Below are 16,295 nucleotides of genomic sequence, written 5' to 3' on the forward strand. Positions count from 1 at the left end.
AGATTTAACTGTAAATGCTTAGTGGAGCTTCTGAAAATTGAGAACTACTGGTAACAAAACACTTGACTGGCCGTGTTGCAGTGCCCTCCGGTACATAGGACCAGGAACCCAGCTCCTCCTGGAAAAGATCTACTCAAGTAGCTGTTAGGTGGTTCTGGCTATCACTGCTTAAAGCTAGGGAGCCCGCCTTCCCCGAATTGTGCTGTGGAACTTGTGTCTAGGCTGTATGCCAACTGGGTCATACTTCAGTATCCATCCAGGGTGGGAACCTCCCGCTATTCCCTCCAGGACAGAGTCCTTGGGAGAACAGTGCTCATAAACAGAGAGGTATCTATGGGGAGGACTCACGGCTTGGTCCACGGATCTTGATTGGCTTACTGCTGGTCATGGACTGGGAGCATGTCTGGCATACACATTCTTTACCACTGAAGGTCACCTTATCTCCAATAGGGAAAGGCTTCCTGCAAGGAAATGAGGCAGAGAGTCGGTTTCTCCTGTTCTGAATATCCTGTGGCTACTGGTGACTGCCAAAGCATGTGCTTGGGTCTTCTCTAAGACATGAAGCTTGCTCTCTAGAGCATCAGACAAGGCAAGTGCTATTCAGAATAATTGACTTGCTAAAGCAGTCAGGATCCTTCTGGGGGGACAGAACTGGGTGATTTGTTGGGCTATTTATATCACGTGACAGTGGCAAGTCATACTGTGGTTGTGAGCTCTTGCTCCCCAGCTGTAACAGGGAGAGAGGAAACTTCCTCCTTACAGAGTTTGTCCAACCTCCCCCCCCCCCCCCCCCCCCCGCCATATTGAGAGACCATTTGGGTTCCAAACTTGCCAATTTCTCCTTTTTGCTCTCTAGACAGTTCTTAAAACCCTCTTCCTGATGAGAAGATTATCAGTCCCCACACACAACATTTCTACCTCCTCCTTTGTGTTTATTCTGTTTCTCCAGCCAAGGGTTCTCAAGCTCACAATCTGCCCACCAGCAGAATGATAAACTACACACAGATCCCCAGCACTACCACCAATGTTGAATGGCTGCTTTTTGCTCATGTGGTATGGGGTACCTATCACGTGCACTCCCAGCTTAACCCCTAGCAAGTGGCCCCACTGTCTTTTTATCAGCCACATGGGGCAGTGGGGGAAATTCTGGGGTGGGAATTTGGGTAGCTATATCCTCACTGTCCCGATTTGTTATTCCTTTTTTTTACACAACTATTAATCAGAAATGCTAACTGGTTACTCTATTTGGCAACAAACCAGTGGTTACATTATTGGGAAAAATAATTAATCAATACTTTCTTTTCCCAAATAAAAATACACATGTACTCAAATCATATTTTGCTTATGACTTAATCAGAGATGGCCATTAAATTTTAACACTTTTGTGGGCAGGGCTGAGGTTTCCTTTATTTTGTTCCCATCTCCTTAATGTGTTGCCTGGCATGCATGCAGCACAGCCTTAGTGCACATTGCTAAATTAACCCACGGCTGAGCTGCCTGGCAGGGAAGTGGGCTGAGAGGAGATGCCCCAAGAGTGGCCGGATGACTGTCACAGTGGGAAGAGCGGGCACACTGCGGGCCAGTCACTGGACACAGGTCTCTGCATGCCCCCCATCGGTCTTCTCCATGAAAGCTAGTGAGGCTGCAGGGGATTTGACCTCTATTACCAAGGCTTACACAGAGGAGGCTTTTGACCTCTGTTATACAGGCTTACACTTACTACAGTCATTCCATCAGCAAGAGGATACTGCTGAGATGATGGAGGAAGGCTATCAAGGGACATCCTGTGGTACCTAGGACGAGAGTGTGGAAGCCTGGGCCAGACAGACATGTGGCTTCTAGCCTGACTTCTGAGGGAACTCAGTGGAAGCCTTTTTTTTATTAAAAGATTTATTTATTTATCATGTATACAGAAGAGGGTACCAGATCTCATTACAGATGGTTGTGAGCCACCATGTGGGTGCTAGGAATTGAACTCAGGACCTCTGGAAGAGCAGTCGGTGCTCTTAACCTCTGAGCCATCTCTCCAGCCTTTTTGGAAGCCTTTTGAGGGGCAATGGAATGCTGTGGAGCATGGGGTTTGGAAACTTACCCTCCTGTCACCATATGACACACTAGTGCTTTATATCAGACCTCACATGACAAGACATTATCTAGCTGCCAGATGTTTGGAAAACCATGGCCCGACCGGAGCAGTCCACCCTCAAGTTTCCAGAAACCCAAGACCTACTGTAAAGCCTATATGCTCCTGAGCTGCCTGGGAAAGGCTACATCTTCCTCTCCCCGGGGCCTCCCCAGAGGGCCCTAGCGCCCTGGGACACTCACCTGCACAAGCTGCATACGAAGCACTTAGGGTGGTAGGTGCGGCCCAGAGCGGAGATGACCTCCCCCGTGATGAAGTCCCGGCAGCTGTCACAGCGGGTGCCGTAGAGCTGCTGGTAGTCCTGGGTGCAGATGTACTCCTGGTTCTTGAAGAAGAAGCCCGACTGGGCCAGGCCGCAACCACACACTTGCAGAAACAAGGGAAGACACAGTGCAGGTTGAGTCCAGGGAGAATGTGCAAACAGAATATCCTTACCAGGGGTGAGGCTGGTGTCTGACATTGTCATTAGGCGCCATGGGATGGTGGCATGTCAGAGCTCATGGGCCTTTGGGTCACCTGCATTAGAATCATATGGAGCTCTTCAGAGGTAGATGCCTGAGCCTGGTTTGGAATTCCAGAGGCCAGGGCTGGATTTTCACTCTGCTCAGCTGATTCTGATGTATATTCCCTAGGAATCATGGATCCTGTACAGTAGTCCAATATCCTGTATTTCAAGGCCCTAGGACTCACGACATGCCACACAGCTGGTGGTATCATGGATCTGAGAAAGAATCACTCATTGAAAAATCTGGGAGCTTGCTCTGTGCTTGACTTCCCACCAGGTCATAAGCAATGTGGAGACCCCAGGCTCCACATCCTTAACAGGAGATAATCTGGTTTGGCAATGGGATGGGAAATGTGAGGTATCTGGTTGGTTCTTGCTACAGCCAATCAGCAGGGTTGGTCTGCTTCTAGGCATGGATGCAAAATACATAATCCCTGAACTTCAGAGAGGCAAACGTGTCTACAGAGAGAAGATGCTATACATTATGGGTGATGGGGCGATGGGGTAGGTACAGACAGCAGTGGCGGGGGAGAAGGGGAGAGAAAGGAACCCTGTCACTGTGGAGGGAGGGATGATGAGAGGATCCTTGGCTCAGGTGGCATCCAAGCGAACATGAAATGCAACAGAGCACAGAGGCAGGAAGTTGCCAGCCACAGCTGTATGGGGTGGGATTGGGACACAGCGGAGTCTGAGAAGTCACACAGGAAAAGATGGTTTCAGCCCACCAGGAGGAAGGCAACAGTTCAGTTTAACAAGTTCAGGTTTTGTACATGTGGGATAGTTCCTGGGCTGTTGGTTGGTGCTGACGGTGAGGTGAGATATTCCAGAGGCTACAAAACAATGCGGGCTTTGCCATGACTCTTGGCTATCCACCGGAACTTGATGGCTACACATGGTTGCTGAAAACAACACACACGTTGGTCACAGGACTCAGAAACCAAGCTGATATTGATTGGGAAGCTTTCTCCGGCTTGGCATTGTGTAGAAATAAAGAGCATTTGGTAAGAGAAAAACTGGTGAATTCATAGGTATCCAAACAACTGAATTTATGGGGGGGGGAGCAAGCCCCATCAGAGGAATCTCCTGTGTGGGGATAAGCTTGCCCAATAGGAAGTTAATTTATGAAATGACCGCGAGAAGCTATGGAAAGAGGCTGTTTCTCCCATGGAAACGAAAAGAGTCCCAGAGACAATGGAACAATGGAACCACAGTAAGCAGGTGGGTGTACCAGTTCAGCTAAAACCATAATGGGTCAGCCAGGAATCAAAGGAAGGTAACTGGGAAGCCCCGTGGGTTCTATGTCTAGCCCCCCACCCCCACCTTGTCTGCACCTATCTGGAGACTGTCTGGTAGCTTGGCTTTCCACACGGGCTGTCTTTGGGTGGAAAGGGCTGGATACAGCTAGCCTAAAGAGTTACGGCTCTCTGTACAGCACCCAATAGGTACTCTGGTCTTTGACACGGGTTCCCTGAGTATTTTGGTAGGGAAAGCGACACAATAGTTTCCAAGCCTGTTGATCTGTGGAGCCAGCTTGTAATGGGTGACATCACCTCAGCAAATACTACTTCATTACTGAGAGTTCTGCAAAAGAAGCCAGGCTGGAAACTGGAGAGCAAACATATCTCGCCAGTGTTTGCTCACTGCTGTAGGCTGGCAGCAGGCTTAACAGACAGTGGGGGATGGACTGATCCAGGAATTAGATCACCTGGCTCTAGTGTCATCCCTGCCACTGAGTCTCTGGATGACCGTGAACTTGGCCCTCTCCTTCCTGGGGCCTCAGTTTACTTCTGTACAAACTGAAGAGGCTGAAATTTTAGAACTGACCTCCTGTGGGTCCAAGAGCAAAACTTGGGGCTTGCCACCCACGTGTCTGAGCATTTTGAATTTGGTATGAAGTCTTGCTGGGCTAGGGGAAGGCAGGGTGGATGGTGGGGACCATGGTGACAGGGGGCCAGGAAGGGCTCAGCTTTCAGGCACCATGAAAATTCATCCTCTCAAACAATACCTGGCCTTGGGAGCAGGCAGAGGCAGAGCACAGGCTGTTCTGGGCATGCAGGTGGTAGATCAATTGCTTCATGGAATTAGTTGGGTCACAGCCTACTACCTCATTGGAAACAGTTCCTGTTTTTTCCCTTCTTTTTTTTTCTCCTTTGTTTTCTCTGCCAACTCCACCTCCAGAGTCATCTCTCCCAGTGGAGAGAAGCAGGAGACCATGAGAAAACTCGGAACAATCAGTTCCTTCATTTCCTCCAAGGAGCTTGAGGAGGAGGTTTCTGGTAGGAAGGATGTAAAAGTTGATAAGAATCTTAGGGGCTCCTGGAAATACAGTAGGGAGCAGGGATGGGAGGCAAGGAGCAAACAGGAGAAGTACAGCAGATATGGATGAGGCCAGGCAGAGCCTCACACACATGGCACATGCTACATGAAGAACTTATGAGGATAAGTATATCTGGGTAGCCATTACACACACACACACACACACACACACACACATCACACCACACCACACCACACCACACCACACCACACCACACCATACATAAAAGTCTAATGATTAAAAAAACAACCACTTGGGACTGGGGAGATGAATGGGTAAAGCCGCTGCTCCCTGGCCATGAGGACCTGAGTTTGGATACTCAGAACCCATGTAAAGCCAGCCCAGTGAAGCACATTTATAATCCCAGTGCTCTTACAGTGAGATGGGAGGTATAGAGAGCTGGCCTGGAGTATGCAGCAATAAACAAGAGAGGAGGTGAGGTTGTCCTCTGACTTCTACTTGTGGACACACACACACTTTCTCTCTTCTCTCTCTTCTCTCTCTCTCTCTCTCTCTCTCTCTCTCTCTCTCTCTCTCACACACACACACACACACACACACACACACACACACACACACACTCAAAAATAAAAACAAAGCTGAATCAGGTCATATGGCTGGGCAATAAGAAAGATAGATTCCCACACACTTAGAACTGCTTGTTGAAAATGCAGATGAAGGCTAGCTGCAAACACACTACCTGGAAGTGGATCTCACGCACAGCCATAGCATATGCCAAAGAAAAATATACTGTTTTGCAGGTGGCTGGACTTTTGTCGATGGTCCTTGTCTACATCTCAAGTGTCACCTAATTTAAAAGTTCCCTCTCTTCTCTGTAGCTCTTTTGTAAGATGAGGGGGCTAGCTTGTTACTATGGAAATACCAGGTGTGCGAGTCTAGGATTCTGCCAGAGCAATCAAGACGTTCAAGACTAGATTTTATAAAATTTCAAGATTATAGTTAGAAGGGCTTGGAGGTTGATCTAATTCAACATTTGAAATCTTTTAATTGTAAAATATATAACACCCAGAAAAATGCATCTGCACAGTTTAAAGAATAATTAAAACACATGTCCACACACTTATACCAAGTCTCTGAATTAGGACATTCTCAGCACCTGAGGAACCTGTCTGTGGCTCCCTGATAGTGCCCCCTTCCCACACGGCCCCTGATTGGGTGGTTATTATCCTTTTGCTTTTCTTTATAGATTTACCATATGTCCACACATAACAGATCATTGAGTATAGCCTGGGTCTGAGCTTGACATTGCTTGACCCCTTTGCACGTACTCTTCTGTGCTTGCACAGTCTCTGGGGGCTGGGTGTTCAAGTCACATGGGGCGGATGCAGCTGCAGAGACTGTCCCACGGCTGAGGTCCACAGCTTTGGCAAGTGCTGCTCCTATAAAAATGCTGCTATGAGCATTGCTATCTACCTTCTAGTTTTTTTTCTTCTCTTTTTCTTAATTGATGTTCCCACCAGCAGATCCCACAGATCCTCATTACCACCAATACTTGGAGAGACTTGATTTGTCAACATGACACATGGGAAATGATATTGGAGTGTGACTTTAAATTCCATTTTCCTGATGATTAGTGAATTTGAGAACATTTCCATATGTTTATGGGCCATTTGTATTTCCTGCCCAGTAAAAGGCTAAAATCTTTTATCCATTGAAGCTTTGAGTGGTGTTTTTTTTGTTTTTTGTTTTTTGTTTTTTGTTTTAATCTCTTAGAAACAAATCCTTTTCACTGTCACCTTTTCACTGCTAACACCTGCAGCTCCAGTCTTCCTCACTTTGTGTTTCCTGATGACGTCACATCCTCAGTTGTTTTTACGGGGGAGTGAGAAAGGGTTTATTTAGCGTACAGTTCCAGGTCCCAGTCCGTCATTGTAGAGAAGTCAAGTCAGGCGCTCAAGCAGCAGCAGGTCCATAAGCACATCCACAGTCAGGAGCAGAGAGAGTAAATACACCTGCCTTTCTCAGCTTGCTTGTGCTTAATACCCAGGACTGAGTATTCAGTGAGTTTCCTTCACTCTCATCCAGTCCAGGGTCCACCCAAGAAATGGTGTCTCCCACATTCAAGGTGGGTCTACCTACTCCAATTAACAATCGAGACAAGCCTCATAGACAGCCATAAGCCAACCTGTTCTAGACAATTTCTCACTGTGACCCCCCTTCCAAGGTGATTCTCTATTGTGACAAATTAACAGTTAAAATTACCCTGAGTGAGGTTGGGGATTTAGCTCAGTGGTAGAGCGCTTGCTTGCCTAGCAAGCACAAGGCCCTGGGTTCGGTCCTCAGCTCTGGAAAAAAAAAATTACCCTGAGCAACACATGTCTGGAAGATGCTCAGCCATGAGCTTTATCACTGAGACTCTGGTGTACAACCTCAGTTTTTATGTTGTTAATTTACCATTGTTTTCTTTATGGCTTGAATGCTCTGTACCTCATTTAAGAAACGCTTCTCTACTCTGAAATTCTGAAAGGATTCCTCGATGTTGTTTTCTAGACGGTTGGTTGTATTGCTTTTCATATGGCTGCATCCACCCATCTGGAATCAACATTAGTGAGGAATATACAGTAGGGATTCAATTTCCTCCACATGGATAGTTAATCATGCCTGTGCTGTTTATGAAGCAGCTTAATTGTTCTCCACTGATCAGCAACAGATCTGTTTCCTTATGTGCTTTGCTCTGGTTCTATATTCAGTTCTCCTGGCCTATCTACATGTCCTTATTCCAAGGTTCTGTGTGTCAATAACTTCCACACTAACAATAAGCAGTGATAGCTAGTTGGACAGGCCCTTGGCTTTGCTGTTGTTCTTCAGGGACGTGGACAACCACAGACCTTCTGCCAAGATTTCACTTTTAGCACACTCCTAATTTCCATGAGAGACTTTATGGAATGCACCAGAATTACTTTGAATCTACAGTTTACCCAGTACAGCACTGCCATCTTAAATTTATTTTCTAGATGCATTTATTTGACTTTTTATGTATGAGTGTTCTGCCTGCATGTATGCCTGTGTACCATGTGCAGGCCTAGTGCCCTCAGAGGTGAGAAGAGAGCATCAGATCCCCTGGAACAGGAGTTAGAGATGGTTTGTACAGGTGCTAGGAACCGAATCCTGGTCTATAAGAGCAACAAGTGCTCCTAACCACTGAGCCATCTCTTCAGCGGGTCACCTGTCCTCTGAAGTTCCCTAGAGTTTGAGTTTTGCTGGCTATACCTTGTGGCACTGGTTAACCTGCTCCCCACCTTACACTTCTGTGGCTTGATAGTTAAGTCTAGAAGTGCCAATAGATGCTTGGTTCATTGCACATTAATTGTTTGGGGTATGGGTAGAATTGGCTATTGACTACCACTGTCTTGATACATCACTTCATCAGAGGTTGGGGTGGGGCTGGGGTAGAATTGGCTATTGACTACCACTGTCTTGATACATCACTTCATCAGAGGTTGGGGTGGGGCTGGGGTAGAATTGGCTATTGACTACCACTGTCTTGATACATCACTTCATCAGAGGTTTGGGGTGGGGCTGGGGTAGAATTGGCTATTGACTACCACTGTCTTGATATATCACTTCATCAGAGGTTGGGGTGGGGCTGGGGTAGAATTGGCTATTGACTACCACTGTCTTGCTACATCACTTCATCAGAGGTTTGCAAACTTAAGATAGTCTACTTATCCAGTTCTTTGCTGCTGACCCTCCTTTCCTTTTGCAAAAGAGTTTCAGCTACAGATCCAGTGGGTCACTATCTTGGGGAGCTGCAGGACCACTCAGCTTTTTAACATTTTTTAAAGTTAAGGTTTAGTAAGTTTCACTTTGACAGGATTAATTTTTTTTACCCAAGTTTTCAAATCTATTATTCTGAACTGTTGCTAACACGTTATGTATCTTTCTTCTTTAATATTGTCCACTCACATACTTCTTCTTTCTCCTTAAATAGTTTTCAATCACTTTGTCTATTTAACTTGTATTTGGAAAGAGCTCTCTTTGGCTTTTTTCTTCTGTGGTTTCCAGTGGTGTCTACCATTATTTCCTTCCTCTTGTTTCCCTCAACCTCACTCTGCTTTTCCAACTTGTAAAATGGGGTATTTGGTGGAGCAGTGTTCAAACTTCTTTTCTGTTATGACTATTTGAGGTTCTATGCTTTTTTTCTGAGCACCACTTTACCTTTCTTTCTCAAGACAGTGTTTCTCTGTGTAGCTTTGGTGTCTGTCCTGGATCTCGCTCTGTAGCCCAGGCTGGCTTCAAACTCACAGAGATCCTCCTGCCTCTGCCTCCCGAGTGCTGGGATGAAAGGCGTGCTCCACCACTACCCGGCCACTTAACATTTCTAATATAAGTATTTTATGCATGATATCTTTGGCTCTCATCACTGCTAAGCATTTTCTATTTCCCATTGAGATTCTGCTGATCATTGCATCTTAGATCTCATTTCTTCCATCTTGGGTCCCTTTCCTTCTGCCTACAGAACACACTCCAAAATTTCATTTAATGAGGGTCTGTTAAAATAAAATTCAGCTTCTGTCTAAAAATGTTCTTTGAGCAGTCTTCATGACACACAATATCATGCTATCAAATCCAACTATTTAAAATGTATACTCAGGCATGTTTAGTATACTTTAGGATATTTGGTATTTCATCACATCCAAAATACAGTCTAAGCCCATTAATATCAGTACTTCCATTTCCGAAACCTCTTCCAACCAGTAATCTTGCATATTCTGAGTATTTCATATATGTAGTTTGAAATACATATTTGTAATGGGTTTCTCATGTGTTTCAAAGGTTCGTTTAATTAGAGAATGTATTTCATTCTGTTTATTGATGAATAATATTCTATTGTATAGACAGAATCTATTTTATTTATCAGTTCATCAACTGATATTTGATAATCCCTTTTCAACTACTATGAGTAGTACTGCTATGAACATCATGTATAATACTTGTGTGAAAATATTTCACTGTTTTTGTATATGTGCATGTGTATGCATTTGTGTATGTGGGGGATGCAGGTACCTGTGTGTATGGCACAGGTATGGAGGTCAAAGGTCAACCTTGGCTGTTGGTCCTTAATTGCCTTCTAACTGCTGATTGGTCTGCAGCTTTTTCACATGGCAGGCTCACTGGTTCCTGAGCTCCTAGGAATCCACCTGTCTCCACTTCCCATCTCACCAAGTGGATTAGCTGCCTTTTACATGGTTTTGGGGCTCCAGTATTCACTCTTGTCAATCACCTCCCAGACTCGGTTTTCATTTTTTTTTCCTAAAATGAAAGCCGCCTAGGAGTGGAATTTTGAATTCTATGCTTAATCTTCTGAGGAACTGCCAGACGTCTCTAAAACAGCACAATTGTTTATATTCCCAGTACACAAGGGTTGCAATGTCTCCACATCCTCCTCATCACTTGTACTGGGCTTTTCTGATATTAGCCATCCTTAATGTACGGGAACTTGTGTGCATTGTGGTTTGATTTGCTGTCTTTGAATTCTAATGCTACTGAGCATTTTTTATGTGTTTATGGGATATTTCCATAACTTTGGAGAAATGTCACTTCCTTTGCCCATTTTATTTATTTATTTATTTACTTGTTTATTATATTCACAGAAGAGGGTGCCAGATCTCATTACAGATGGTTGTGAGCCACCATGTGTGTGCTGGGAATTGAACTCAGGACCTTTGGAAGAGCAGTCGGCGCTCTTAACCTCTGAGCCATCTCTCCAGCCCCCCCTCTGCCCATTTTGAAACTCACTTATTTATTTATTTATTTATTTATTTATTTATTTATTTATTTATTTATTTTTATTTATTTTTTATCATTACATTGTAAAAATTCCTTACATGGGTTGGGCACAGTGTTTGATTAGATATCTGATGAGTAAATATTTTCTTCTATTTGGGCTGTTATCTGTTCACATTCTTAAGAGTGTATTTAGGCCAAGCATGGTACCATACTCCTTTAATCCTAGCTCTTAGGAGGCAGAGGCAGGTGGATATCTGTGAGTTCGAGGTCAGTCTTGTATAGATGGGGAGTTAAAGGTTACAAAATGAGACCTTGTCTCAAAAAAGAAAAAAAAATAAAGGATGTGTTTTGAAGCTTTGATGATGTTTAATTGGCGTATTTTTCCTTTGTTGAATCTCCTTCTCATATTATCTGAGAAGCTGGTGCCCTGCTCAAGGTCACAGCGATTTACTCATCTATTTTCTCTTTAGAATTTTACAGTTTAGCTCATATGTTTGTCTTTGAACCATTTTGAGTTAATTTTTATGTTTGTAAGAAACAGTCTATTTTCTGTCTTTCTTTTTTGTCTGTGAATAATCAGTTTTCCTGGAACCATTTATAGAAAGATTCTTTTTCCCCCCTGACTGAATTATCCTGGCACCCTTGTTGAAAATAAACTGGCCATAAATATAAAGGTTTATTTCTGGACACTTGATTCTATTTTATTGATTGGTATGTCAATCCCTGTGCATGCACCACACTGCATGCAAGTTTTCAAAATGAGAAGTGTTGGGTCCTCCATGTTTGCTCTTTGTAAATCGATATGAATTTTATGGACTGATTTATGCTGCCTTGAAATGCATATGCTGAAGCTTTACCCACCCACTCTGATGGTATTTGGGGATGTGGTTGTCATAAGATAATTAGGTTTAGGTTTAGATGAGGTCTTGAGAGTTGAGTCCTGTAAGGCGTGGCATTGGTTCCCTTACAAGGAGCCCCTTCCACCTTCTCTTTACCATGTAGAGATGCTGTTGCTATGGTGGCTATCTGCAAGCCAGGAGGAGTCCTCATTAGATCCCAACACGTCCTGATTTTATACTATTCATCTTTTCAGAAATGTCAAAAATAAATTTCTATTTTTAAGCCACGCAGTCTATAGTATTGTTATGAGAACCAGAGGTGACTAGACATTATGTTATGTTGACCCAACTGAATTCAAGCTTTCTTAGCAGCATTACGGTCTAATTTATGAAGATGGGATGGCTGTCTGTTTGATGTAGCAGTTTCTAGTTGTCATAATTTTTATGTTTTGTCATATTTATTTGTAAGTAGAATTTTTAAAAACTGTATTTATCGTGTGTTGTATGTGTGTGGGTGTGCATGACATAGTTCATGTGTGGAGGCCAGAGAACAACTTATGGAATCAATTCTCTTTCCATCACGTGGGTTCTGGGGATTGAACTCAAATTGGCAGATTTGTTGGCAAGTGCCCTTACCCACTGCGCCATTTCACCAGCCCCTGGAATCGTTTCCTCAGTTTTATTTTATTTTTAGTGGTGCTCAGAATTGAACTCAGGACCTGCGTATGCTAGGCAAGTGCTCTACCGCTGAGCGAATACATCTCTAGTTCTCTCAAATTTATTTTCAGATTGTTCATTACCAGTGTACAAACACACAAATGGTTCGGAATATTGATCTTGTGTTCTGAAACGTTTTTATTTATCAGTTTTAATAGGTTTTTTTTCATGCATTACAGAGGTTTGGCTATACATGAAATCATGTTATCTGCAATGGAAACCATGTTCATCCTTTCTTCTCAACTTACATACTTTTTAAAATTTAATTTTCTTGCCTAACCCAGTAAATCACTGAGCGTTAGTGGTGAGGTCAGATATCCCTATCTCGTTCTTTATTTTATAAGGAAAAATTCAGTCTTTTCACCAGTAAGTATGATGTTATATGTGGGGTTGCCTTTGTTCTAGAAAAATGTTTTTTATGAATATATAATCCTACTTTGACAAGTTTTTTTTCCCTCTCTCAAAAACACGAACAAACATCCTACTGTTTTCCGGTTTGTTTGTTGATATTAAAGTGTCAACTGTCATTCTATTTACCATTCATTTGCAGATGCTCTGTTTTTTATTTCTGGTTGCTTTTGAGATTACCTCTTTATCTTTGATGATCTGAGCTTTCACTCCGATGTATGTAGGCTGATTCTTTTATATTTTCCTGCAGTTTTATTATACACTTTTAGCTAATGTATATTCTAATACACACTCTACTCTCCGTTGTTTCTGTCACCTCTCTCCTCCATGATTTGCATTTTTGTCTCTGACTTACTCATTAAAGCTGGGTTCCTTCCAAAAGGATTATTATTTGCTTTTACTATTTTGTCAAGTGTGAAACTTGGTTTTGAATCGCTGATGCTGGAAAACACCTGAATTGAGCTGAACTGAGCTACTACAGTCAAGATGGAAGCGTCTAGGTATTTCCCGCCCGACTATAGACTGAGTCACCGATGCCGCCTTGGAGCAGCACCAGGTGCTGAAGACACATTTCAGAGTGGACCCCTACCCTGACCAGGAGGCTTGCAAGGTCCTGGCCACCAGACTCAACCTGGAGGAGCAAGCTGAGACTTGGTTCTAATGGTGGGAGCATGAGCAGAAGCAGAAGGGTACCACTGAGTATGTATCCTATTTTATCCAGTCCAACCCTGCTCCACTAGCCAGTTCGAATCCTTGAGCCCTTGTCCTATCCTACCCAATCCAGCCAGTGGCTCTACCTTTTACTAGCCATTTTACCGTGAGTGCCTGCAATAAGGATGGAGAACCAGGGACCTCTCCATCCACCCAAGAAGGCCTCCTTGCTGGTCAGCGAGCACAGTTGCTTTTACTGGTGCCGGAGTGTGGGTCCAGATGAGTCTTCCTGGGACAACCATAACCCCTGGCTCCTCAAAGTTCTAGAAGCGTTAAGGAGGCTCAGAATCTGGTTATCAAGGCGACATGTCTCGCAATGAACCAATCTCCAAGGACTCCTGAATCTCTAGGGAAGGCATTCTGTAGTCCCTGCAGAGCCACGTCTAATTCTCTCATATGCAGGTGCCTTCAGAGAGGGCTCACATACCCAAGGCTGGCCCCAGACTTAGTGTAGCTGAGGATGACCCCCAACCCCCAGTTTTTCTGCCTCTGCCCTCCCATTTTGGATTTTTGTTTTATTTTGTACTTGTTTTCTTTCTGGTCTGAAAGCCTCCACCTCTCAGATGCTGGGCTGCTCAACAACTGTTTGTGAGATTTTTGGTTATTTAGATTTTTTTTTCCATCATAAGATTTTTATTTTTCGTTTAACATTCCTTTTGTTTTTGGTCAACCCCTCCTCCTCTGTGAAGTTTCATGCACCACCTTGCCCTGGTTTTTTTTTTTTTTTTAAATTTGTTTGTTTGTTTGTTTGTTTGTTTTGGTGTGTGTCTGTGTGTTTATTAATGCTTTTCAACCTTGCTTTGTAGGGACCTGTCGGGTTTTCATTTCTAGCCATGGCATATTGAAAATAAAATTATTCATAGAAACTAAAAATATACTTTGACTCATAAAATGTATACATAGTATGAGTCTCACCCATGAATCATGTAAAGGATGGATTCTCAACAGCTGCATAGACGTTTTAGTCCCTTGTACCCAGGAGGCAGGCTTCCTTGCTATCCTTGCTTTTGGGAGCCATTTTCCCATCATGCACTTGGAGTAGGCCCTCTGCAGGGCCTCTGCTGTGTGGTCTATTATATCCCAGCTTTGGTGGCTCTAGCATGGTCTGTTTTTCACCATAGATCCACGTAAGCTTGATGTCTCCAAGGCTTTGCACAAATCATGGAGATGAAATCTGGCACTGGCTTCTCCCAGCAATTCCTTTACTGTTTCTGACCTCTGTGGATTCCTTCCTTTAATCTCAGCACAGTACAGCATGTTGAAAGAGTTGCGAGAGGCATGTGTAGACATTTTAGAATGGTTAACCAGGAGCCTATTGAAGGCAACCAATCTCCTTCCTTGTTAGTGAAGGAAACCCAAATCCTATCATTTGTTTTAGCACCAAGCAGCTGACCTAGAAAAATTCAGAAAAAATAATGGCCTATTTTCCTCCTGAAAATCTCCATCAAAGAAGACTCTATAACCGCCTTGTGGGGATTGTGGACATGGCCAAATGATTCCCTTCTCTGCATTCACACCCTTGAGATCTGAGGCTTCAGATTTCCCTGACAAGAGGCAAAGTTTCTCCAGGAGCTTGCGTCTGGGTTGGCTCTTGCTTGTTTTGTCAATAGTAGGACATGAACAAGTGCAGCCCAAGCTGGGGTGTGAAAGGTCTTGATTACTGAAGTGTATCGTGTGCTTGGAGATCTGACGCCATCACATGAAGGAGGCCAGGCCAGCCTGCTGGAAGTGAGAAGCCATGTGCAGGCACTGGTCCAAGGTTACATTTTGTTGTGAGCACAAAGTAACTGCTCTCTTCAGAAAATTAATTGCAGAGATACACATCCCTCCCTTATGACATCTTCATTGCTTTATTTTCTGTCCTGCCCCAATTTCTGAGATGCAGAAATAGTACCTCACCAAAATACTTGTACTAAAGGATTTCCCAATTCTCAACATAAATATAAAATTTAAACTGCACAAACTAAGACATATCCTATATATGCTTCTATAAACAAATTGGGGAATATGAAATACATATTCCTCAATGCAAAGCTCAGTTGGAGCATAAAGAAAGGAATTTAGGATTCTTGTCTGTGGCAAGGGAAGCCAATCTCAGATACATGAGACTGAGGTAATTATTGATAAGAAGAGATCTGGAAGTTTCCATTGACCATAAATTCAATATAAATTAATGGTAAGAATCGAGTCCTTAAGAAACCAAGTCAGTGTGAGTCCCATTGACAGAAACACAGTGCTTGCTGTATTTGTCCCACCTTGAGAACTGTGACGTATTCTGGGGATCATTATTTAAGACTAATATTGACAATCTAGAATGGATCAAAGAGGAGGCCTCAAGATAATGACACAATGGGAGTCATTTCAGATGAGGCTCAATTTGACGACCTGCGATATAATTTGTCTTGGGAAGACCTGGATACTAGTATCTGAAGGGCAGTCACAGGGAACGGCGCACAAAAAACACACATCAAACTTTCAGGATGCAAACCCAAGACCAACAGATGCAAGTCACAGGTTTTAGGTCAAATTCACAAGCAGTCCACCGTGACAATGGCTGCTCTGTGAATTTGGCTGCTTGGAGGCAGAGATGGGGGTGCATCAGGAGAGGTGTTTGTCAGCACCCTGGAGGGGAGTATGGCTTGTGGGTGACAGGACTCTCTTTCTGATGAGCCCTTCTCCCTTCCAGCCACAGTGATCCTTTCTGTTTGGGAACTATGAGCTAGCCTTGGCGTAGGATGTAGGACACTGTGAGTCAGCTCTATGTGGGTAAGCTGTAGCAACAGAACATCTGTTTCCAAAGGACAAACCTTGCGAAAGTCATGGCAGATCTTTTCTTTCATTAGGCTTCTCTGTTGAGGACTGCTATACTGTCGCAGAATAGCTACACATCTCAAAGCCAGACTG

The 16,295-nt window shown here is 43.7% G+C and overlaps 1 protein-coding gene across 9 annotated transcripts in view; it reads right to left on the reverse strand.

Moving 5' to 3' along the window:
• Ablim3 (actin binding LIM protein family member 3) overlaps window positions 1-16,295 on the reverse strand; it is a 116,375-nt gene that overhangs the window by 56,332 nt on the left and 43,748 nt on the right. For all 9 annotated transcript variants that reach the window (XM_036204688.1, XM_036204684.1, XM_036204693.1 and 6 more), the window contains 2 exons: window positions 2,326-2,509; window positions 349-461 (listed from right to left, as the gene is read on the reverse strand). In XM_036204688.1, coding sequence (XP_036060581.1) covers window positions 349-461; window positions 2,326-2,509 — 297 coding nt within the window. The remainder of the gene's footprint in view (window positions 1-348; window positions 462-2,325; window positions 2,510-16,295) is intronic.

The sequence above is a fragment of the Onychomys torridus genome, chromosome 13 (genome assembly GCF_903995425.1).
Source record: "Onychomys torridus chromosome 13, mOncTor1.1, whole genome shotgun sequence".
NCBI lineage: Eukaryota > Metazoa > Chordata > Mammalia > Rodentia > Cricetidae > Onychomys > Onychomys torridus.